Source organism: Nyctibius grandis, chromosome 18 (genome assembly GCF_013368605.1).
Source record: "Nyctibius grandis isolate bNycGra1 chromosome 18, bNycGra1.pri, whole genome shotgun sequence".
NCBI classification, from domain to species: Eukaryota; Metazoa; Chordata; class Aves; order Nyctibiiformes; family Nyctibiidae; genus Nyctibius; species Nyctibius grandis.
This window is the reverse complement of record NC_090675.1, coordinates 3,266,227-3,292,457: the sequence shown is the minus strand read 5'-3', so window position 1 is coordinate 3,292,457 and position 26,231 is coordinate 3,266,227. Positions and strand designations below refer to the sequence as shown.

General features: G+C 40.1%; 1 protein-coding gene across 3 annotated transcripts in view; it reads left to right on the top strand.

Annotated features, from left to right (window-relative positions):
* Nucleotides 1-26,231, top strand: part of CUX1 (cut like homeobox 1) — a 276,370-nt gene that overhangs the window by 159,521 nt on the left and 90,618 nt on the right. For all 3 annotated transcript variants that reach the window (XM_068415819.1, XM_068415820.1, XM_068415818.1), the window contains exon 9: nucleotides 17,106-17,154. In XM_068415819.1, the coding sequence (XP_068271920.1) occupies nucleotides 17,106-17,154 (49 nt within the window). The remainder of the gene's footprint in view (nucleotides 1-17,105; nucleotides 17,155-26,231) is intronic.

Below are 26,231 nucleotides of genomic sequence, written 5' to 3'. Positions count from 1 at the left end.
TTTTTTATTTTACAAGGAATATGTGGCGTGGGATCACTGTATTCTTTGGCTGATGTTCCTTTCTTTCTCAAAGAGAATGGTGTAACGTGAACTTCTGCACAGCAGATGAAGATTTAACACTTAAGACTACTTAAGATTAGACCTGTAACATCATGTGCAGACAACTGATTATAAATGACCTGGATTTCAGAGCTGTTCCTTTTGACTTCTATTATCTGAAAATGTCGGCCACAGCACTCGTTTCCCTGTTACCTGATCCCTCTGTGTGCCAAGAGCCGTGAGCTCCAAATAAGTTAAAATACTTTGCAGGAATTTTTCCATCTTCTTTATTTCTCTTTTTCATTTCCCATCCCTTCCTCTTCAGTCCTCAAATACTATGAAAGCCTTTGAATCAGTGTGGCAGTTTATGTAAAATCTGTTGCACCCATGTTTACAAAAATAAGGAGGCAACCAGAGGTTTTTTGAGGTTAAGAAGATAATAAAAATCCAGAATGCACAAGGTTTAGTTCAAGTTGTGCTTATTGGGGCAAGTATTTAACATCTTGAACTAGAACCTCTTGAGACTGATACACCCTAGCATTGTCTGATTTATTTAATCACATTTACATGAAATCAGATATATTCATCAACAGAGAAAATGGAATGAAAGCATTACTCAACAGAATTTCTGGCTTTGATAACAGAAAATACACTGTCAGTTTTAGCTAGCAGAGCTGCTGTTTTTAGCTTGATAGCAGATCATCCCCAAAGGAAATGAGGGCCAGAAGGCTCCTGCTGTCTGTGACTTCTCCGTTCATTCCCTGTGTGATAAATAGGTGTCCCTGCCACCCAGCCTTAAGGACATTGTTCATTAGCCCGTAGCAGTGGGAAGCGCCTAAGCGGAGGCAGGAAGGAGTGACCTGCGCTGCTGTTTGTTTAGGAAGATAAGTGATGGTCTCCATGTGGGCATGTTTGGAGAAGGAAACGTTACCGTGTTCTCGCTCACTCCAGACTGGGGCTGGACGCCGAGCTGTCCTGCCGCCGGGGCCCGCCCTGCCGCACTGTAACACACACAGATTGAGGCAGAAATGTCTGTTTTTAACAAGCAGCTTAAACCTGTAACTGGTGGCTACTCAGTTATGTGTACATAAGCTTCTTTTAGTTGAATAAAATAAACAGGGAATTAGTATTCGTTTACAAGACATGCTTTTGGGTGAACGGATTGATTTCCATGCTCCTATTTCATTAATTATTTGGGAGAAATGCTCATTGTTTATTAAAAGTAGAACTGTAGTCACAGCAAGGGGGTGCAGAATGAAGTTGTATTTGTGAATATTGCTGGCAAAAAATACGCACACAAAGCAGTGAATAGTAGATAATTAGCAGAGCTTTGTTAGTTATTCCAGTTTGTAGTCACTTAAATTTATCAGCAGTCTTTCCTTGACTTTACATATGGCTGTCTTAAAATCTATTGTGACTTTTTGTGCTGATAGAAAAAATTCACCCATCATGTCTCGTTCTTCTAAGAATTGTAGTGATCCAACATTGTTGCTCTGTTCATGCAGGTATCTGGAGCTCCCAAATTGTGCATTATTGGTCTTTCATCATCTTGGCAAATCAAGGAGATGTTCTTGTTGCCAATCACAAAAGGAAGATAATACAAAGACTTTCTCAATGTCATGTGCTTCAGAGCTTATGTTATAAAACAGTTTATCCTCTTTTTTCCAGAGCTATCTACTTTTAAGGGCTTTGTTTTGTACGCTGTTGCGAATACATTTGCTGCATGCATTAGTCATTTACAGTACTTAGATCCTGTAACTATTAAATTGTTAACATTTGGAGCCAGCTATAATTATCTTCTATTATTATTATTTTTAATGGGCATAGTGCTTGCTTTCCTCTCTAGCTCTCCTAAACATTTGAGGGATCTTTAAGGTATCTGTTACACTGAAGCAGCAGTGTTTGATTTCTGTTCAGACTGTTTGTGTTCTTATCTTTCTAAAATACTGTGATCACTAAGAATTTTTTGTCTGCATTAAGTTTTTGTTTCTCTTGAATGTCTAAAATGGACATCCCAGGCTAAAATACACCTTAAAGACATGGCGCTGCAGAATGGCCATCTTCCGTGACTTCTCTGCATTCAGCGTCTCGGAGAGCTGCTGTGTCTGGACACCCACACTGAGTAAATCAGCTCTATATACCTGATACAAATACCAGTTGATGTAGTTGCTTGTTGGTTTTGATACCTAAAACAATATAAGAAATGATAGTTATGAATGTTAATCATTGGCTGTTCTACTAAACATTCTTTTTATCCATGTTTTAGTTAGGACCAGGGGGGTTTCTTTCACTTTCAGTTAAGTGTGGAAGGCCTATAAACCAGCCCTTAATTTAGCTGTTGTTTTTTCTGATGCATTATTTGGACTTTTCCCTATCTGAAATCATAAAAGCTAGAGACGCTTGACTTCAGCATCAGTTGCACTTTTTTTTTCTGGTGTTTATTGTTTGGTGGGGAAGCTGGAGGGAAGGAAGGATGATTGCGTTGATGGTAGTGTTGTTCACATCTGCGGGACTATCCATGGACAGACATTTCTTTGAGCTTCTAATTAAGATACTGTGGATCTTGGAAATGGTGGAAGGTTTTTAGCTATGCACGGTGTTGCCCAGTCAGGCTGCAGTGTAGCATTAAGGGAGCTCTGTGGTGATGGTCTAGATCAGTGATTTTCTGTGTGTTCTGCAAATTCCTGCAATTCCACTCATTATTGCTAAGAGATCACAGAAATAGCTGTGAAAGGCAACCAGTCATAAACTGTAGATGTGCTGTGCTAATGTTTCATCCTTTGGTGGAAAACTCCTGGTAGTCTGAAAGTTGGAAAGGTTAGAAATCACTGTTGTAGATCCCCTGATGTATAAGTTTTAGCTGGGACTTGATCCTCCTAACTCTGTTGGATAGCTATCCATAGGACAGTGATGACTTTCTTGTCTTTTCCCTATTCATTGCCTTCATGCTGTCATAGTTGTTGCTGTAGTTTTAAATATACAATATCTTGATGTTAAGTTTCTTGAACCAGCTTCACTCATCAGAAAACCATTTCAGTACAGGGCTTGTAACTGATAATGGGTGTACTTTTGCCCTCTTCACTGAAAGACAGTGGCCACTAAATATAGCAGAGTGAACTATTTTTGATTATGTAACGTCACTATCTGTCTGTACTCTGATTAAATAATCTATTTTCTTGGCAAAGGAGTAGGAGTTAATCTTCTGTTATTGATCAAAAACATATTTTAGCTGTGATACAGATGACTTATTTGTCTTGCTGCCTGTTGGATTGATTTTTGTCACCACTTTGTCGTCAGTGGTGGTGTGGCACCGGGTTCATGTGGAGCGGAGCCAGGCAGTTAGCTGGCAGCGGTGAGACGTGCCGGGCACGTGCCGGTTCTCACCCAGGTCAGTATTTAACAGTCTTTGTGTAATGTACGGTAGATAAGCCTTGCTCTTTCTCTAACATTTTTGGTTACCATGTTTCGGTGAATATATTGTCTGATATCTGTATTGACTGAACTTTTTTTATTTAATATTCCCCCCACTACCACTTTTTTCTAGTTAATTCCTGTTTCCTTGTATCTTCTGCCTACACAGCATTGGTATTGTAGTAAGGATAGCTGTAGCAAATACCCTAAAATAAACTACGTGGTCAGGGCCCATGGAAGACTTCATTATTGACCGTTTCTGGGAACAAATTTAAGAAAAAAAAAAAAGTACCTGGATGAAATTCATGAGCTCTACAATGTATTAGTGCATCCCGCCCATATAGACCCTCCCCTCCTGCCTGTTTGTTTTTTTGTGTGTGTGACAGGGTGGTTTTATTTCTGATATAACATCAAATAAACTTTTGTTATACACTTCAGCCCATGGCTTGGGAAGATGATGCAGCTGCAACAACCTGCAAGTGAAGGCAAAGGCGGTGGGGGAAGGAGGCAGAGCTGTGTGCAGCTCGAGGGGCCAGCAAGTCTGGCCCCATCCTCTCTGTTTGTATAACACTTCGGAAGCAAAGTAAGGTTCCTTGAATTACTGATTTACTACTTCGTGCCATAAAAGGAACTAAGCCTAGAGAAAATAGCAGAAGACTAGATACACTTTATTGGGAAAGTTTAAAACTTTTACACATACAGTGCAGGAACTGATGGCACAAACTCTCCACTTCGTGTAAAAGAAGGGGAGATTCCCCTGCTCTTTGGGTGTGCCTGTGTACAGGTTCATGCTCTAGATAAGCACCCAACTGAACCCAATAAACTGAGGGCAGAGAATCTGCATCTTTGCAACTGGTGTGTCTTCCCAGCGTGTCCCATCAAGCATGGAGCCTGGTGTGTAGGTCCACACCAACCCCTGTGTCCGGCTCGGCAGCTTAGGGATCAGGCCAGCTCACCAGGTCTGTCAGGTGGGACCACAGACCTGGGCAGAGGATGTCACACGTGGAGAAATGTGAGTGCTGCAGCAGAAGGGACAGGGGAGTGACGTGGAGGTGTGACACTTGATACGGTTAGAGGCTTACCTTTACCCCTCCTGAGGCTGGGGAACAGCCAGGGAAGGGTATTTATCCACTGAAGGTCTAAACAGTGTGAACTTGCTCATTAAGCAAATCCTTGTCTTGTGGCTGTAAGACTCATTGATTAATAGAGTTAGAACTGCATTAAAAAATAGGCAAATCCAAAAGGTAGATTGGCATTGTCTTACCTCCTTTCTGTTATACAGCTGTTTTTTACGTTTGGGAAGGATGGTTTTTATCCACTGAGGAAGCTTCTGACATCAGCATATCTTTTGGTTATAGTAGAAATGTTGAGGGATTGTTATTAGCAGCAGAAAACTGTTATTTCCAGTTCAGGCTTCCCTTTTGTAAAAATACTAAACCTGTTATATTAGCTGTTGAAACAGAATAATCAAATAGTTCCATACCACAGACTACAACATTAGTCAAGCCTGAAGCTGTTTTACTGTAGCAGTATTTTAAAGGCTAAACAACAGTTGAAAGGGAAATAGAGAATTTGAAAAGTGTTTCTGCAAATAAAATTATAAAAGGTTAAATTAGAAAATACTACTCTGTTGTCCTCCAAGGGCTTGCAGTAGTACCTAGCGTTGTTGGGTTTTGCCACAAAGGATTATTTAAAGTGACTTCACTGTCTAATATATATCTAGATTCTGTGTAGACAGTCAACCTGTCAATCATATTAGTGAGCATCTCTCATAATCTGATACAACTGCAGGCTTAAGTTAGAGAAGAATTGAGCTGCTTTGTATATTCAGCAAAGATGTGAAAATAAAACATGCCAGATACTCTGCTGGTACAAGTGAGCAGAGTGAAGCTGCGCCGATTCACACCAGCACGACATCTAATTGGTGCCAACCTACCATCCAGCTCCTTGACCAAGTAAAACTCCTGAGGGCAACTGGAGGCTGACTCTCGGGAAGCCCCACTGGTGTGAGAGCAAATCTGGAGGAGGGAAGGGAAAGGAGGAAGGCAACTCTTTCATTTACACCCAAATATGATAATATCCTTTTGTTAGTAAATGTGCTTGGAGGGATACGTAAGAAATAGTAAATTGGAGATTATTGGCCTAGTGGACATATTGATCTTGTTTCATGCCAGTAAATCCTTCAAAAGGCCATGTAGGATGTTGGCTTATATACTCTGTAGGACCAGTTACCAAAGTCAGACAGGACAGAAGGGACAGATAATTTGGAGAACTTGAGCTTTACAGCTAAGATTGAAACAGGTATGGCTTTCTCTTCTCTAGTCTGTTATATTTACCCTAATACGTGTTCAGGCCACTGGAAAATTACCATTCTCCACAAGGTAGGAGCTGATGGTCTGTCATTGCTGTGGTGGGAGACAGTAATTTTCCCTTGATATATGCCTGTGGAGTGATACCTGTACATAAAATTGCTTACTGTACTGTTTTATTTTCAAACTGACTTAAATCTGTTCCACTGAATATAGACTGAGGTAAGGTAAAGAAAAGCATTTTATAGGTTCTTACAATGATGGACAAAGGTACAGAATAAGTAAGGGGAGAAATTTAATAGATACCTGGATTTTCCAAATTACTGAGCTCCTCAGCTCTTTCTGCAGTTAAGGAGAAGAAAAGATGCTGAGTGTCTCTGGAAGGAAACTCCTAAAGATGAATCTGGAATATGTATGTTGCTATAGTAAAAATTGTGAACAGTGTCCAATTTTTGAGGTTATTTTTGTTTTAAAGAAAACAAACATAAACAAATACGTGATTTTAGCATTGATGTGGAATGAGGGAAGATTGCTCATTTTGGGATTGTAACTACTCAAAACCTGAAGTAATTTTTCAGGTGTGGCATGGTGATTGTTAAAAAAAAAAAAGCCCAACCGAAAAAAAAAACAACAAAAAAACCCTTGTGACCTTGCTGAGATGTATGTACCGATTTTATACGTTGTAACTCCAGTGACATTGTTGAGTAGGTTGGAATATTTGTGTGTATTTTTAGAGGATCTTTAATCAAAGCACAGACAATTCTTCCTGCTGATTCTTCACGGTTTAAAGTATGCCATTCCAGTAAAAAAGAATGACACCTAAGATGCCTCCAATTAAGGTATCTAATTTTGGATAAATGATCTATTTTAACTCCATCAGTAAAAATCAGTAAATTGTTGCAGGTGCTGTATTTCCAAAATGATAAACTATCTAATATTATTATTATAATTTATTTGGAGAAACAATTATAAAACAGCTTATGCAAATTGTAGAGCCGCAGAGTTAATTAGTTAAGACTTGGTCTTTATGGAAGTTCTTATTTTATACTTGCTTATACATTTTTTTCAAGCAAAATAAAAAATGGCAAGTTCTGCTCTTGTGTGGTGGGAGCCGAGCAGCCTATTTGAGTGTCCATGCACATGCAGCCAGCACTAGCACTGCCTGACCACAGCCTTTAGCCTGGCTTCCGAAGGAAATGAAGCTTCCATGAGCTTGTGGTCTGTTTTACTGCCAGTCTGCTTGATGATCAGTTTGCAGTTCATCAGTTCCCCTCCTAAATTAACTTGGAAGCCGATGATTGACTTCAACAGTAATTAACAGCATGAGAAATCCCTGGCACAGGGAGCTCTGGTGAGTCTTGTAGGAATTGGGGATGGATAGGAAAGACAGACAAAAAATGCATTTGAGTGGAGGACTGCAGGTTGAGAGAGCAGCAGTTGCCTCTCCGCTTGCTGGTTGATCAGCCATGGATGTGTTGCTGGAAAGCATCCATAATCTGTGTTTCCATTTGTGGGCTGGGAGGTGAAGAGGTGACGTTTAGGGCATAAGGGAGTTACCTAGAAATATTGCAGGAAGAAGAAGCAATGGGGGGCAGCTACAAAGCACAGATGGGACAGCTGATATTATTACAATAGATACTGTCTAAACAACTTTATAAGAACAATCAATAGGAAGCAGTGCTTTATTTGTATTCGGGCTTACGGGATAATGTGTTATTTTATCCACTGACTCACCTCCATGTAGAGCATCACAGGAAAGAGCGTGCAAGCTTTCAGGGTATCAGGTAAAACTCTGATCTCACCAAACCAGGTTTTGTAATAGTGCTGGCTTGTTGCTTTATAGGGAGGATTTTGCTGAATCGTGTAGACTCCAAATCATGAAAATGGGTAAGAATACGGCTGGCTCCACCACTTCAGAGGCTGTTGCTTCCATCAGGCCAGTGCAAAGCACCTTGTTGGAGCAAGCTGGTATTGACCAAGCCTATTAAATTTTGCAGAAATGATAGCTGCTCTGTTCAGTTGTTTAACAAATTAACTGATCTCTAAAGCTCTGTGACTAGGCTGCAGAAATGGTCAACTCCTGGCAAACAGGAATAAACACCCAGACAGCAGGGCACGGACCCGGAGCTTTAAAGTTCCCACCTGCTCTGCAGGGACATGTTCTGGAAGTCAGTGAAGTTCATGGCGGGTGAGAAGGTGTTAGGATTTACAAGTTGGGCAGTAAATTGAACTAAGCTACGAGTAATAAAACAATCACTTCCCAAAATGACTTGCAAAGGATGCTTTAGATTATGGTTTCTCACAGTGCGGACCACAAACCTACTAGTGGAATAAGTGAACAGAGAGGGGTCCTCTGCATTGTGTGGTATGAGGTGCATGTTCCTCCTGCTTACGTCAGGATCAAAAAGAAATGAAGGGCTGGAAAAACTAGGAAACACTGAGGAACTTGCTTTGTGTGTGTGGAGAGCAGCTTTCTATTAGAAAGACCTCTAAAGCTCATGTTTGGATCCTTGGGAAACAATGATTTCCTCATCAAATCTTAACTACAGAGTGTACCCAAAAGAACCAAAATGAGTACAATTCCAGGGAACATAAGGTTTAATAATGATGCTGCCTTAATGTGATTAATAAGACTGCTGATTTCCCATGTCTTATCAGCTGACTATAACACTGGTTTGTGTATTTGTTATCTCCATTACGCGCTGTAGTATGGGTAGATAAATAGAAATACCATGGAGGCGACAGGAAACAAAACAAAAATAATGAAACATGTTTATCACTAGAGCATTAAAATGGCTGCTGTGGCAGACACCAGATGAATTATGCAATACATAACTTAATTCTCTGGGCCACAGATGTTTCATTTTTCCTGCAAGAAGATGATTGAACCTTGAATGACAGTTTCAGGCAGTCTTTGATTGCTCTGTGGGTCACATGCTTGATATGACCTGCATTCGAGTTTCTTTCTACATGCTGTTGCTTTATAAAACATGTAAAATTGACATCATGTTGGCTGTTCAAGGCCAAGTCAGGAGTAATTCCATGCTTTTGATATGCTTTGTGTGAAAGTGAGGGAGAGGGAAGGGTGTCTGTGTTTAAATTCTGGTGCGTTATTGAATCAAGTGAAGTCAGGAGAGGGGAATTGCAGCAAGCTCTTTCAATTTGCAACAGGAGGCACTAGGAAATAGAGAGTTTGCCGCATCTGTGTCATCTTGCGTTGTTAGAAAATCCTCATAGCCGTAGTATTGGATCAGGCAGTGACTCCTGCTACCCAGGGCATTGCACAGTGCAGACTGGCAGTGGCCAGGAAGGCTGCTGGAAATGTTTGTTTGTCTAAATCGGCTCCTCTGAGCATGAATATTCATCATAACCTGAACCTGGAGATTGCGGTCCTCACCCTGAGGACTTGATCCTGCAAATCTGGTGGGTTTCTACTGGTACTGGTGCAGTATCTCAATTTCAAGACATTCATGCAGGTGGGATTCAGACATGAATACATCAAAAATTAAACATCAGAAAGTTCTTTCTCCTTTTCTCCGTAGTCTCTAAAGGCAGGTCAAAATGATTACACCAGAACTGAATCGTGGGGATTCCTCTCCTTGCCTGCCAGTACTAGAATCTGCAGGAGCATGAGCCCACAGCTCGTGAGGTTGCAGACTTCTCACCAGCTCCCTCAGAAGTTAATGGAAACTGATTTTTAGGTCTGTCTAAAAAAGGTTATTTGTTTCTGCAAATTTCACATGCAAAAATTATCTTGTGTTTCAGCAGCCTTCCTTGAACTCCTCTGTGGCCCAAAGGGTTGTCACCAGTGGTCTGAGGTGGGAAGAAACCCAGAATTATCCAAATCTGGACACTCCTAATTACTGATTTTAACACTGCTCATAGGGCTTTTCAGGGTAAAGCAAAAATACATTGTGAAAGAGGACATGTTTGATCATGAGACTGGGAGGAAAAGGATTTATTGTGTTTCTTTTTCTTTCTGTAACGGGCCACGTGATGGTTGGACACAGAGTTCACAAGAGACCTGTTCTTGTGGAGAGAAAAACACAATGAACATTGAGTAAGAGGTGTTTAAATGGAGGATTGAGCAGTATGGGGAGCTAAGATTCATATTGGCTGTGGTGCAATATATATAAATATGCACCATGTAAGAAGATAGTATTGTCATCAAATCAAAAAGATGTACCATCTCTTTATATATTGGGCTACTTTTTGTACAACCAGCACACCTTTTCTTTCTTCCGGCTGCTTACATTGTGTTCTTCTTTGGTTTGCAAAGTGTGCCAAGGTCATGTGTGTGTAACACTATGGGAATTACAGCTCAGGGTTCTATGAGTTGGTATTATCTGTTATATATGATTCTTATTTCTTCTCTTTATATTTTATTGAGCATGTCAATTAGCATCACTCATACCAATTTCTCTCTGTAGAAATGATTAAGAAAACACTGCTGATCTTTAGAAACTCTGCTCCATAGTGTATCACTGGAATAAAGCTGATTTCTGTGGTATTTAAAACTTTAAAATTGCAAACATGATTTTCTTATCCTTGAAATCCTGACTTAAGCCATGAAAGAGAAAACAAAGTGCTGTGCAGACTTTTTTGGAAAACAGTTTTTCTACAGACTGAAAGGTGTTTTATTCTATAGGGTCTTTTCCTTCTAACGATCGAGGTGATTCTTGTCTTGTATTGTCCAGGTATTGCTCAATATCTTGGGCTTTATAAGCAGTTTCTTTGACCTTTATCAGTATTTGATGATTACTTGACATCTTTCAAGCGCCTAGGACATTGTTTATTTGAAGATCATACTCGCAGCCAGTGCGACTGCTTGATCCTGGTACTTACGATGCTAACCTGGTGTGCTTAATGAGACATCTTTGCATGAGATTAAGTTTATTTTTTCAGCTTGACTGTATGCAGTGCACTGCATAGGTACAAGACTAGCAATGAGGGGAAAGAAGAATTAATTCTAATAACACCAAAAAAACCCTGAAAAAGTTAACATTGAGTCTCTCTCCTTTTTGCTAGGGGAGGAACTTGATTTAGTGTAGGATAACTGCAAGGAGGGGTCTGGACAATGTACAGTGGACATGTAACGGTTCCCTAGATTCATGCAGATGACGTAGTGTGTAATGGCTGGAGCACCTGAAACCAGCATTTCTTTGATCTCTCAATTTAAAGCCTTCAGTGTTTCACTGCTTAGCAGAGAGACGATTTTTTCTTCAATTGAGTTCCTAGGAAAGGAAACACCCAATTCATTACTAAAGTTGGTGGATTTATGAATCCCTGAACAGAGAAATTCTTTTACAAGAGGCCTTGATTTATATGACATTGGAAAAAGGATTATCTGATCTGAAGATCCTTAGGGGGTTGCTGTGAAAGAAAATATTAACCTATAGCTCTTGCAATTTGAAAAGTAAATTTGAGAACTTAGTAGTAAAAAGTGTGTGAGTTCTTGCCCTTTGACGTGCTGTACTGGTTATGCTGAAATAACATTTTTTTTTTCTTCCTTTGTACAACCCCTGTGTCTATTGAGGTTGTATTAGCAATAAAGGTGGATTTATCTAATATGGATGTTTGTTGGATTAGAATCAATATGAATTCTAAAAATGCCTAAACTATGTGTACAGTGATACTCCTAAGGTGTAAGACAAATAGAATTAGTGGTTTTTTATATTACCTTCTATTGGAAACTTTCCGAGAGCTTCAAAGAGAGTGTTTGGTTCTTCTTTCTTCCCTAGAAATTAAGCAAGCCAGCACCACAGGCACCTTGGCATGGTCACTGAGGTGCAGGGATTAGATGAGGGCATCTACCAGCAGATCTTAGAAAGAATCTTTAATTTGGGTAGGAAATTTGTCATCCTTCTTTTTTGCTTAAAGAAAAAAATAAAATTGAATATTCAAATGCTGGAATGCTCTTGTGCCCCGAGTGAATGCTGTGATCATTGGGCTGCAGGCAATTTTGATGTTGTTTAGTGATCTGAAATGACTTCCTAGGTCCAGGAACCTTCCCTGAAAACAATTATATAGAAACTTGAAAAAATTCAATGCACTGCTTTTTTTTTTTTGCCTTTTTTTTAAATGCTCTGGCCCTTCTCCTTCTTTCCTTCCCTTCCCAAATGTCCCAAATAACTCTTCACATTTTGTCTTGTGCTAGCAAAGTACTAGGTTATACTGCCTCTAATTTTAAGAGGCTAAGGTGTTTACCTGATTTGGCCAAAATTTGTTCTGTGACCATCATAGATATATGTTACAAGTAGGATTCGTCTTTTTTTCTTAAATCAAACATAAATGCACATTAGCTGATAATGTATGCTTTTAGTTTGAAATTGCCTGCCTAAATGTTTTAGTAATTAGAACATTTTAACAAGCCCCAGTGGCTCCATATACCGTTTTCTCTGACCAGTAACTTATACATGTTTTTAAAGAAAACAAATGTGTGGGAAAAAATGTTGTTTGTTTTTTGCCAAACCAAAATATTAATCTGCCCTGCTAGTGAAGTTTCTTGGCCATGCCACTGACTGCAATTTCAAAAGTGTCATCTGTATTTTTCAATTCTTCCATGTATGAAGAATCCAACAGCAGTTTCCTTCAAGGTTCAGTAAGTTTGAATGTTTAGGGAGCTGTAGCCACAAGATTTGGCAAACCATTCACTTGTCATGTTAATAAAAAAGGAATTGTTTCTGCCTCTTTAAGCTAGTAGCTAAATGAAGGAGTTGAATCTGGACTTTATGATTAAAATCCAGTTGATCCTTCTTGCTTGCAAGTGAATAGCTTCATGGTGTTTAGGGTTTTCATCTGATTTAATTTTATTTAGAAAAAGAACGGAGCTTCTTCCATATTACCAATTCTTGAATTTGCTTGCTTGTTACGCTGTTCAAACCTCATCGGTTATCTTGATCTTAAAAAGAAAATTGACCCTTTCTGCGGTTTTTATTTCTCATAAGCAATTGAATTGCAAACTGGAGTGTTTTTTTTTTTTTTAAAACTCCATAAGTTGTTTTTATATAGATGGCATGTTATCTTTGAGGGCTCTTTCATGACTGGTAAAAGCTTATACCTTGTAAAATCTATAGCTTCTATTGTGTTTTGTTTTTCACTTCAAACACAGTAGCAAGAGAAGAAATAATAGAATATTTCATGGTGATGCTGTTTCAACAATTCAGATTCTTTTTACTTGGTGATGCTTATTCTGTAGGTCCAGATGCTTGGCTTTAAAATTTGATTTCCTAAATTCCTTAGCCTGAAAGTGTTGAAACTTAGAACAAACTGTTTGTAATACAGGCTGAAGAACTGTCTTGCTTACATGATTACTTTTCATCTAACACAGAGATTATAAGGAATTAGATCAGACGAATGATTATACTATCTGTGGAATGAGAAAACACAGGGCAGATAATACTTGTTCCTGAAAACAGCTTTTACCCACTCCTTTAGTCATGATCTGGTTTAATGTTAAGAAAGTGTCACCCTTGACAAACCCTGAATAATGTTGGGTTGCAATGTAGAAATCTGCTGTAAAACACTGTAAATATCAGTGTATTTTAGCAAAAGGTCTTCTGCTTATTAATTACCCTCATTCTCTGTATCTGTCTGAAGACAGACAGAACTTTTCGTGTTTTTCTCCTTGCCTTCAGCTCTTGGGTTGATGGGGGAATCCAGGCACTCACAAGAGGTTAAGTTGCATGTTGTTCCAGGACCGATGAAAGTTAAAAGTAAAATCATCAGATCTGTGTCTCTTGTAAGTGAGTTTAGTTCACATGGAGTGACTTTGGTCAGAAATTTTGGGTCAGTATAACCATGGATTTGCTAAACTTGGCCATTGTTTCCTTCAAGGTTCCCACCAGATTTTCAGTGAAAACCTGCAGGACAAGATGCTGTCAGCCTTGAGCTGGATGGTATTTTGCTTGTCAGGCAGTTCTATTGAAATAAAGAGAAATATTGAAATCAGAAGGGCTGAAAATGAGCAAATGTGGCGGATGGTGAATACATCAAAAATGACCTGTGTGGGACTAATTCAGTGAGCCAAAGTGGAGTTTCCTCATACCTTGCAGGTTTAAATTTGACACAGTGCTTTGTAAACAATAAATCAATACAAGTTGTTTCTGTGAGTACCGAAAAGGTGTGAGAACTGTAATTTATTTTATAACAAATACTTCTGCTGAGCAAACAATGAGTGGAGCTATTAGAGGCTTTCTTAGATAAGTTATTTTAGACTGCTGAGTGCCAGCTACTGGTGTGGCAGTTGAGCTTTTAAAATGGAAAGACTGAATTCCTTTGGAAGATTCTTCTGAATGCTGTTGACACTTGTGCTAGGAAAGAATATAGAGTAATTTAATTCATTACCTTAATTAAAGATAACATTTATGGTTGCAGCATTAACCTCCATTGGTGTGTAGGTACGGCTAGGCTGGAGATGTTTTGCTTGAATTTTTTTGGAGATGTTGCATCTTTTTATTAGGTGTGTGGAGAACAGATTGTGCGCGGAAAAGCGAGGTAGAAAAAACGTGTGAGGGAAAGGGGAGCTCCGGATCAGTCAGCTGGTGTGTCTGGATACAAGGACAAAGGGACAATTTTGCCCTTGGCTACGGTTTGACACTGCTACTGGATTCAGTCAGAATTATCTGTGCACGCTGAAGGGCAGAAATGTCATTTTTACGGCATTCTATATCCTCGGTTGCTTTTTTTGTAATTGTCTGCGTATACCACTGCTGTAACAGAGCTCTTAAATCCTAACCCCAGCCTAATGGCATACAAATACCCGTATTAATAGTTCTGTCCATCTTAAATACAGGATTGTCCTGAGTCCTTCCTCCTCATTTTTCAGCACCGTCCTGTGTTTCAGTCTGTTTTTCTGGCAGCCACGTACCTTTCCGCTGGCCTGGGGTGCTTCTCTGCTTTACTGCTCTTGGTCCCGTCTCCCCTTGATCCTTTGGCCTCGGACATCCCTCTGCTGTCTTCATGTTTCCCTACCCTTTGTTCCCTTCACTTGCCTCTGTGACCTTTAAAGGTGGCTGAGGGTCCTTGGATGGCTCCAGACCCCCTCACACTTCTGGCCCTTCCCGCTTCTCTCTTCTGCATCAGAGTCATCTTCTTTTCTACAAAAAAAAAAAAAAAAAGTTCTCTTGGCTGAACTGAAAACCAACCCTTCTGCTCCCAAAGCAGGGTGTTCTTCATCTCCCCGTCTGAGAGTTTTGTGCTTCCGAGTCCTTCGCTCTTCTCAGGTCCTGCAGTGTTTCAGAGCTGTGACTGGTACCTGGCACCCCCTGTTTGGGAGGAAAGGCGGTGATTTTATTGCTCTCCAATCCCCACCGAGAAGCGAGAGGAAACTGGATTTGCTTAAGCTGTAGCCAGCGTGTTGGGATGGGACATTCCCAGCTCTGATCTGGGAGGCATGTGACATAATCCAGACATCGTTTACTGGCTCCATATAACCTGAGGCATTCACACATAAATTCAGCCTGAATACATAAGCTTATATAAAGAGAATCCTTAAACTATCCTGGCTAAAAATATTTGTAAAATGCTGGAAAAGGTTTGGGGTTTTTTTTTGTGCATTAGGATGCTTTCTTCCCTCTCACCTCTGTTACAGATACATAGTGGGGTCACTTGCGTGGTCTTAGGGACATCTTTTCCATGTGAAATACTGTAATTTCCGTAAGTGGGTTAACAAGTATTTTGGGGCTGGAGTCTAAAACAAAAGATGTTTCACAACTACAGAGGCTAAAGAAATCAAAAGTGGTTTTGTAGGCTTATGTTAACCTGTTCAGATGAGTCTTCTGGCTACTCCCTGCACACTTTGAATCCTTATTTGCCCAAGGAGTGATTGTTCAATTCAGTAACTAATGTCTATTATCTATTGTTAATTCAAAACGTCATGTGCATGGTTTCTATCCAAAGTAAGAGCACATTAGCTTCTCCTGCACAAGAAAACACATGTTAATCTGTTTTCCATTATTGTCCAAAAGATTTTTTCAAAAGGCAATTCATGTTGCCCCAACAACATTAAAGGCTGTAATTAAAAATAATTTTCCATTAATTTATATACATACACATTTACTTATTATGATCTTTTACTGCATTTCCCTAAGTGTGCACGCAGAAACCTAAAATGCTGTTGAAGAGTAAGTCAATATTCAGTGTAATGATCCAGTGTCGAGTGTGCCAGTACACTGATGTACTCAATTAACCATCTTTCCCAGCAAACACCTGCATAGAAAAATGGATCTTCTGTGGGATCAGCAGAAAAACAAACCCTGACTTTTCTGCATTGGCAGAGGAAGGGAATTCCAGTATTTCACAGCTTTTACTGATAATGATCTGCTACAGCTTAAAAACAAAAAACAGACATTATGGTGTTGGCAGATTGCAAAAGGACTTGCTGGTTAAAGCTGCTGTTCATGGGAGATGAGGATAAGTGTTTATTGCTTCCATATGGTCCAGAGATATAAGACAGGCAAAATGTCTGGGGAGAAGTAATATGTCTTCTTATATTGATACAGAACATACCTTAGGTCTGTAGGCCCTTTTCCTGGTACCTTTCAAAGGTGAGAGCATGAGTGTGAAATATTTGCCCATGATTCAGCATGACGATGAGAAAAAGATTGCTTAGGGATTGGATCCATTTGTGTGAGCAAAGTCTTAGAAATGTTGGGTTTTTTAAAGGGTCAGGGCTGGTACCTGCCACATAACATGTATGTGAAGGATCTGTTTTTCCTTGACTATTAGTATAGTTTTTGACCCTTTGACTTTCCTGTTCAGCTTTGTAAAGTGCATTAAGAGCCTGAGTCTAAATTTAGTTTCATAAATTTGTGTCAAAAAAACTCGTTTCTGCATAATGAAAAATTGAATTTCTTCATCTCTTTGACCTCATGATATTTTTATTTTTAGCCAAATTTAGAACCAAACTTCTAGGCACACTGAAACAGAAGAGTAACAGGCTACTTTTGTGTATGTGTATGCAGGTAGTTGACTGAAGAACTGTAGTCTTCAACTTCTCCATAATTATCACTTCTGAAGCACCTTTACATGTAGGAAAGATGACACTGCCCTTCTGCAGAAGGTTGGGGAGTAAGGTCTTCAAAGATCTAATGGATATGCTCAGATATCAATATGCCTATTTTGTTGCAAAAAGGGAACAGGCAAAGGAATTGGAGATTTGCAAACCAGTCCACAGAGCTGAAACCCAAGAGGATTTCACCAGTCAGATTACCTGATCAGTCTTACTGTGTCCTTTTAAAAAAACACTGAAAATTGGTATTGTTTGTATGAATGTTGCAATTGTACTGTGCATGAACTCAATATAGCAGGCATTCTTCATGTACTTCTGCTCTCTTGTTCTCCCAGGGCTGATGAAATCGAGATGATCATGACAGACCTTGAAAGAGCAAATCAGGTAGGATTTTAAAGGAGTCTCTCATAAAATTGTAAGTGTGACTTTGATTTTTTTTTTCCTTCTTTTTTTTGGATTTCGTGACAGTTCTTTTATACGCACTTAGCAGTCATAACTGTGTAGAGTGAGAAAATATGCAAATTTAGAGAAAAATACAGCTCTTTAGGGATACGCTGTAAAGATTGTATGCACAGTTAGAGTAGTGTTTGCCATATATTTACCTTCTAATAATTTAAACTTAAGTTTCCCACTATAGTTATTCTTGGGTTTATGTTTCTAAATCCATTGTGTTGGCCCCTACTTGGACATGCAGGTAACTGGTTTACCCAAATTAAGGGCCTCTGCCAGCAGCCCGACCTAGGGAGGCCTGACCTTCCACTGCAGCTCCAGCTTTTGTGGACTCCTCTGGACTTTTCTTTTTTCTTCCTTTTCTGATATGTTTTATTGGCGTATTAATTGTTAGCAAGGGTTGGATCAGACTGTGCCGTGCAGGAGAACAAAGAAATTGTGATTTGTTCCTGCAGATGCTAATTTGGTAGACTGTGAAAGGTCTCTCCTGCATCCCCTCACAGTGTGCACACTCCCCAGAAAGTGGCACAATTGTATGGAACTTTTTAAAGTAAAAAGTTTTAAAATAACTAAGCCCAGCACCCAAGCAAAGTGACTATTCGAGGTGATAAAGGAGTGTGTACGGACATTCAGGATTCACAAGTGATATATGCAACAGGTAATGGATTCACAGAGGGAAAGCTCGACCAGGCATTTGCTTCATTTATCCCACTGTCAGGTAAAATCAGAGATTACAGATCTCAAATCTCTCAGATTATGGTTTTATAATCCAGTTGAAGCTTACTGAAGAGCAGCTCGCTTTCAGGAAGAGTAGTTGCAACTCCTTCCCCGCGGTCCTGCTGCACGCTCCGTGCTGTCAGTAGTGCTTGTGGAGCTGCACCGTGAGCCAGACCGGGTCACTGACCCTGTTGGAAACTAACCCCCGCCTCCAGCTGCTGTTTTGTTTTGTCTTTTTCCTTTTGCTAGATCAGCTTTCAGCCCCCACACTCCCCTGGTGCAGCTGACAAGTATAGCAAGTATATTGCCCTTTACATTAGTTCTTATAAATTGGAAAAATACTAATGAAGCAGAAGGCAGATTTGTAAGTCGTTGGGTTGGTTATTTAGTCAGTAAAAGAAAACTGAGGTTTGCACTGTGGGTTTTTAGTTCTGTCAAAGAACTTTTGTAGACAGCATTAAATATTTATGAAGGTGCTAGTAATTATTTGAAAATCTGTAGACTTTTAGAAATTATGTAGGTGTCAAAGATGTTTTGGTAGAATTGTTTTGCAAAGTTGTAGCAATGATTTACCCAGTGGGTTTTTTCTTTTCTCAGAGTAGAAAGGCGGTTGTAGTTAAAGAACAGGTATTTCTGATTTCCTCATTGCCATACTAAAATGGAGTATATCGATTTATACAGAAATGCTAAAGATATTTTCCTATCTCACTGGAACAAACCTGCAATGTGGATTTTTTTTTTTTTTTTTTTTTTACTTTATTGGGTTTTTTTCAAATTAGTCAAAAATTGTAACTGCTTATGTGCATAATCCTTAGTTTGGTTGTAATTCAGCAAACTCTGAACCTCTATGTAAACATCAGTGTGCAATTCATCTGAGCTGTTGTAAAACCAGAAGAGGTGATTCTGTCTCCCCTTTCCCCATCTCCCCCTCCTCTGGTTCCCCCTCCTGGCTCCTGTGGTCCTGTCCCCTCCCTAACAGCAGCTTTTGCAGTTGGGGGACCCTTCCTTGAGTTCATGGAGCTCAGTAACTGCAGGAAAGCCTGAATTTGGGGTAAAGGGGAGAGATTTGTGTTCTGTGGGTTTAGCAAATTGAGGCAGCTCAACAGAACATGGGAGGACAATGGCGCTGAGATGAGGGACACGAGGGGAATGTGTGGCCCTGGAGGAGACAGGGAATGGAAAGTTCATCGGTGGAGGAGTAGGAGCAGCGAGCTGCTGGAGTAGCTCAGCTGATCTGCTGAAGCATGCCCATAGTCCTTGTCTTGTGTGATGCTTTACCTTTATAAAATCCTTCTATAAATTATAACTAAGTAATCTTTGTAGCAGCAATTCCTGTGTTTTGCCTCTTCATAGCTGAAAAAAGAAATGGAAGAAATTAAATCCATTGCATAGGCCAGAAAATGAGTAAGCATCAGGCTGAAGTGTTACAATTGCAGAAACAAGTACTTAACATAATTATGTATTTAATAGTTAAATTAACATTTCCTTTTACCATTTCAGTAAGTACTTATTCTCTATTATTAAGGCTACCTTTAAAGAGTAATGCTCAGCATGACTCCTCCTTTGAGGATAGACTGCCTTGCTGATTTTGATGTGATGTTTTGCTGCTCTGGAATTAACACTGACCCAAACGACTGGGATTCAGAGCAGAAATTTACAGAACAGCAAAATGTTTCCACTGAAAATGTGAAAAATATTTGCTGTAAATTTGTAAATATCTGCTATTTCTTGAAAATCCCTTTCTCAGTTACTGCCCTTTTTAAATCCAGAGCTGGCATTTCTGAACTGCCCTTGCTTTATGTGAAGACACCTCTCTGACTCTTAAGAGGTGGGGAGTGCTGTTTCCCTCTCCAATGCTGCAGTAATGAGATGGCGCGTGTACTCATTGACATTGAGCCGTGTGTCTGTATTCTGGGTGATGAAAGCCATAGGGACAGAGCTGATGTTTTAACTCCCACCCTCGTGTCCTGTTGGGTGAAGCATGGACCATTCTTCCAAGTCTTCAGACTCCCATCACCTCTCTTCTCCCACTGTTTTTTCCTCATTTGGATCCTCAAGTTGTTTCATGCAGGAGCTTTGTGGGCTGGCTTGTGTGCTATCATCCCCAGAAGAAATTACTAGCTCATAGAAATAATTACCTTTAAATACCGGTGAGCTTTGCAATTTTCTGCTTAGCAAGAGAAGGGGTAGTGACCACAAAGCTCGGTTTCTCTCCGTTGTATCATTAATGCAAGGTATAAACTGAATTTTCCCCCTAACCAACAAGAGAAATCAGTCCTTCACTGGAGCGGAGCAAGCTGAGGTGGAGGGGTTTGGAGGTGGGTGCTGGAGGTAGCGATGTGGTGGCAGCATGGCTGCTGGGTTGACAGCCCTTCCTCAACTGCTAATCCAGGCACTCAGTGCAGTTAATCCAAGAGTTTGAGTGGGGTTTTGCAGCAGGGCTAGCCTCATTCAGGCTGACAAAGCTCGAACAGAGTAATTTAAGTACACCAGTTTACACCCACTGTCAGGGTGAGGCGGGTCCTGGCTGGGAAGTGGGTGTCAGTGGTGGCCTGTGGAGTAACCCTTCCACTTCAAAGTCCTGAGTGCTACAAACTGGTACAAAAAGGACAAAAATAGTACATTCAGATGGCTAGTCTACCTACACCTGCCTCAAGAGGAACCGTTAGCTCCATGATGTGTAGCTTTGGCAGGGGTGTAAAGTCTGAAGCCAATAACCCCCGCTTGCTTTAGCAGTAAGATGAAGCTGCATCACCTGCAAGGCAGTGGAAGAGCTGTGGGCAGCGGCAGCTGGGGGTCTGTTATCCCGCTCTGATTCTCTCCTTGTCCCTCAGGTTCTATGACTTGTATGGCTGTAAAGGGCTGAAATCAAAATACAACTAAATGCAATAGGAATGGCTTCTTTTCACTTTACTAACCCACCAGCTCAATAATGAAAATAACCCGAGAGTTCACCCTCACATTTCCATGAAGATTTAATAATCCTGTAGTTTGGGGAAGGGACTCGTTTTATTAAGATTTCATTTTGCACAATAAATCACTGCATATTTTCTGATATGCTGCGAAGTATAATAATAAATAATTAAAACTAAGCTACCCTTACTTGTCAAAATAAATGATTTATCATAGTTTGGGATATAGCATCTTTGAATTTTTTATTGTTTGATTCCCAGAATATTATAATTTCCAATCAGTGACGTTAATGAAGCTCCAGTGTGCTTCTCTGCATTTGCAACAGTTACAGTTGTGTGAATGTATATTTTACACAAATATTTATGGTTAGCACTTTTCTGTACCTTCTCAAATTTACAGTTTTCTCATAACTGTTTATGGCAGCAAGTCACTGAATCCTTGGGATGACAAACTTATTCAAATGAATGATCCTTCTGTTTCTATACTTCATCTAGCAACTTGGAGTCACCCAGTTGTGCATGAGAAGAACTGAGGTTTCTGTTGAAAAGAACAATTCATAAGTTGTGAAAACAGAAATACTTTGGAGTGTTATATTAAAAAAAGAGAGGCTCCTTTTAAGGTTTTAATACTGAGTCTAACTTTGTGGTTTCATGTCATTGATATATCCAGATCTGTTTACTGGCTTTATACATTCAGTTCCCATTGTTTAAAAAAAAAAAAACCAAAACCAAAGTCTAATGGGCTTTGTAATTTGGGCTTCCTGAAAAAACAGTGCTTTTTCACTTTTAAAAGAAAAAGAGAAGAACTTTAGTTAGGGTTGGTTGATCCTGGGTTATTGTATTTTAATCTTGAGGAGGAGGAAATAGATTTGAAAACCAGACTCAGATACAGGTATCCTTAGATTTTGGGAGTAAGAACAGAAAGAGAACATGGGACATTTTTTTTCTTTTTTTGTGGACTGTATTGTGAAAGCTATAGAAAAGGAATTAATTTATTTAATTTTTTTTTTTCTTCTGTGCCTATGCTGTGTTATCCCTTTGGAAAAGCAAAATGTTTCCGTTGGTTTTCTTTCCGTCTTCACAGTGCTGATAGTGCTCCCAGATTTCTACTTCTTAGTTTTTCTGAGGAAAGAAAGTCAAATATAGAAACTTCCGTTATCAATAAAACAAGAACAACTGTTCTTTCTGAAATACAAAACCATTTATTAAAGAATCTAGACTGGATCAGTACCATTTATTCCACAGAAATGTACTGTTAGATTTTAAGCTCTGTAGAGGAAGGGTTAGTGAGTTTAAGCAATTTTTGGTTCCAAACTACCACTAAAATACATAAAACAGTGTCTGCTATAGAAGTAGAAAGAAAACCTCACCAGGGCGTTTTAGCAGAAATGCTGTTTTCAAGATTATTTTTTTATTTCATTGAGTATGGTACCTTCCTGCCTCTAACAAGTCACATTGGAAAATGGTTTGAAAAGATATTCCCACTAAGTGAGATTGCTATAAAATATGTATGTTTTTGAGCAGCAGATGGAATAAATTCTCCTCTTTCACTTAGCAACACAAATGCAACACAATATAGGTAGTGCAAGTGCTGTGCAGGAGGGGTTTGCTCTGACCCACCAGTGGTAAGAATACCAGTGACGAGGCAGTCCTTGTTTTTATGTTTCCACGAGGAAGGGTATTCATCTTGACACGACTCCTTCATCTACACCAAGGTGAACACTGTTACTGCTCGCAAATGCTGCCGGAGTATTTGCTTTTTGTTTCTGACTCCCTTTGCAGTGAACTAGATCCTCTGCTATCATGGTGTGCCATGGCCCCGCTGAATTCAGCAACGTTATGCTGCTTTATAGCAGATGAGGTCATTCACTTAATCCTGTGATTTCACTATCTGTAAAATGGGAATAATAACATTTACTTTATAAAGTGCATTGAGATCCTTGCACGGAGAAGTGCTGCATAAACGCAAAATATGGCTGATTTTATTTTCATACAAACACAGGAGTTTCCCATAAATGCCTGGATTTCAGTTGGGAGTACATTTATCTGGCAGCCTTTCAGTGCGCAAAGGAAAGTGCAGTAGCCTGAAGACAAAAATGAAGACAACCCAACCTCTTCTGTTCGTTGGAGTTTCTTTCATGTAATTCTCCATTGCTGGTAAAAATAGGTACCAGAACCCTAAAGAGTCTTTCATGTCACAGATTTTCTGATAACTGTGCTGTTGTTCTGTGAAAGCTAGGGTTGTTTAAAGGTTTTAAAATACATTTTTATAGCTCAAAAGTTAGAAAATTAAAGCACATTGAACCAGTGTGCTTGAATAGATCTCGTACTCCGAGAAACGTACCTTTTGCAGCAGCTGGCAAGTAAGAATGTCAGCTTCAAGCGCTTAAAACCGAGCGTGGTGGTTACCGCCATAACCAGGCTCATTAACTTCAGCAGAATTACTTGTGATAATATACACTCCTAGCCCATAGGAAGATTTTGCCACGTATAGCAGTGAATTTAGCATGTAATAAGGAAATATAGTTTGGCTGGTGGAACTTTAAGGGAAAGGTTATACTGTTTTGCTTGTAAGTATCTCATTTTGCTATTCACACCACTGGTCTTTGATCAAATTAACATTTTACTGTAAGTAGCAGAGCACTCACTTCATGCTATTCATTATCTTGTCAGGAAAGAATGAGAATAATTTAAGCTGGATAGATTGTGTATGGCTTTTTTCTTTTTTTTTAATTGGAAAGCGCATGGCAGCATTACGATCATGACCTGCTGGCTCCACTGTGAACAGTGCAATATTTACATGCTGTATTAAGGAGAATGAAAGTATTTCGAAATATTTTGTTACCAGGGAGGTAGCTCTATGCTAGAAAAGCAGCGGTGTAGAAATCAGGAGAAATTGTATGACTGAGCTATCCAGAAAAATAGCACTTTTAGGCAATGCTGGATTGGCATGATCTCTATCGAGACCAGTAGTGTGACTGTCACTGGTCATCGTGGTTTTTCTAGGCTGTGCATAGTAGATTTGGAAGTAAGAAACCAAGAGTTTTAGCACTGACTGAGGAAAAGCAACTGTACTATGGCATACATATTTCTTAGCCAAAGTGGGATAGTTTCACACAAAGAGAAGGTTGCGTGAACTTTCCAGTGGCTCCAAGTTGTGCAAGATAGCTAAGTTTTAGCCATTTTCCATACTGGGCATCTGTCTCTGGCTGCACTGTCTTTTCTTATTTCAGGAAAAATTGTTCAACCATTTCTAAGAACAAGATTAGGAAAAAAATTCCAGTTTTCCCCACATGTTACGAGTTGTTCTTGCTGTTTTGGTGAGGACCCTGCTGTGCCCATATTTAAAAGAAGGGGCTTGGCATTTAATGAGCGAGGGTTTGCCTTTTTCTCAGGGTTGTATCTTGTGTTGCTTCAAGTAGCAAAAGAAAAAAAAAAAAACCCCAAGTCTGGCCAGCCTATAAGCGTCTGAAAAAAACCCAAGTTCACACAAACTCAACAGAATCTGGTTTGAATTTGTCGGCTTTGATGTCTGTGCCTGTCCCAAGCACGCTGCAGTCGATCACTGCGCCGGCTGGGTGAACATTAACCAGCCAGGTTTTTCTTCTCTTGGTTGTAACGTAAGGTTCAGTGTCACTGACGGGGAGAGCTGGGAGGGGAGATGCTCCTCCAGGCTGCCCCGGCCGTGACGGGGAGACGGGCAACGTCGGCGTGAGAGCACGGAGAGCGGGAAGTGGAGAGGGGGTTCGTGGTGGGGAGGGAGGGAGGAGAAGGACCAGGACGGGGCTGCTGCGAGGACATTTGGAGAAGAAGCAACAAGGAAAAGAGGAAGGAGGAAATCGTGGGGGTAAGACAAATTCTGGAAGTTTGTGTGTATTTTTTAGGTCGTGCGAGGTACAAGCTTGCTTTTGCCTGCCTGAAGCTAAAGGCACCGTGAAGCTCAGAGAAGACAGAAATGGTGCTTCCAGTGGCCAAAATGAATTAGGAAGGGGACAAAGTGATAAGCAGAGAGGAGTAAGAGTCGGAGAGGCAAAACCAGAGGTTTTTGCAGGGAAGCAGCACGGCAGCTGCTGTACGTGGGGTCTGAGTGCAGGCGAGTGGGTGAGAAACGGCCGAATGCAGCCCACGCCACGCGGTGAGGTTGCGGTTGACACCGCTGTGCAGAGCACCCGAATGGAAATATGCTGGGGGCTTGGGGAACCCCTATAGCTCAGACTGGGGGTGCATTCATTAACGCTTCTGAAGCATTTAGGTACTTTGATGGTGGAAACCAGAGCACAGCCCGTGAGGAAGCGATTAATCCTATCTGCAGAGGAGGGTGGGATTAGTTTGCAGTAAATAAGCCGCAGAGGTCACACACGGAACAAGGAAGACAAAGCAAAATATTAATTCACTGAGCAATATTCATCCCAAGAGCTGCATGAACTTGGAGGTCTCGTTGGAAAAAAGCAACAGCGTGTTACTGAGCGGTTCCAGCCTGCTCCCCGAAGCCCTGCTCACAGGGGGTGACCGAACATACCTGTGGCCTTGGGGTTGGCTTTTCAAAACTTTTTAAGTGCTCAATTTTGAAACTACCATTCTTTTAACAGGTTTTTGTGTGTGATTTATAATTTATATTGCAATAGCGCCCAAAAGTGCTTTCCAGACACTGAACACATCTATAATTCTGGCTCTAAAAAGCTTCCATTCTGGCAAAAAAAAAAAAAAAAAAAAAAAAGAGAATAATTGACCAGTATTTCCCAAACAGAATTGCCCAAAGTTTCTGTTGATGTATTTTTAACAATGCCATAGTATGAAATCTTGTCTAATATTATTCACAGGATTACAACAGGTGTTCTGAATTGGCTGGGGAGGCTGTGCAGAAAGGGCAGCTGACAGCTTACTGTATATGCAGATGTAACATCTATTAGAAATATCCTCTGTGGTTTGCTCGCATGCAAGCTGAATAGATTCTCAAAACAATGCTGCGCTGAATGGAAGCCATCAGCAGAATTGCTTAAGGCTGCAAAACCCATTACTTATACAGCAGTAGATGCAAGAGCGAGTGCCACAGTGTAGTAACTTGTCCTGCTTTGCTGGAGTTGTTCAGCAGTTATTAGATCGATATATGTACATCCACATCTAATAAAGTGTGAGAAAATAATTTATCTCAATCTGTATTGTTAGCTCAGTTTTTTATCCTAATATTATCCAGCTGCATAACCAACATAAACTTTCTCTTTTTGTGCCTTTTTCATGCTGCTACCATATTTTTCATGCACAGAATAGGTTGTGTCCCATGCTCTGTTTATTCGAGCCATGTTAGTGTACTTTGTACAATTGCATTTTAATTATGGCTGGAGAACCTATGCAAAATCATTTAATATAATGTGAGCAAATAGC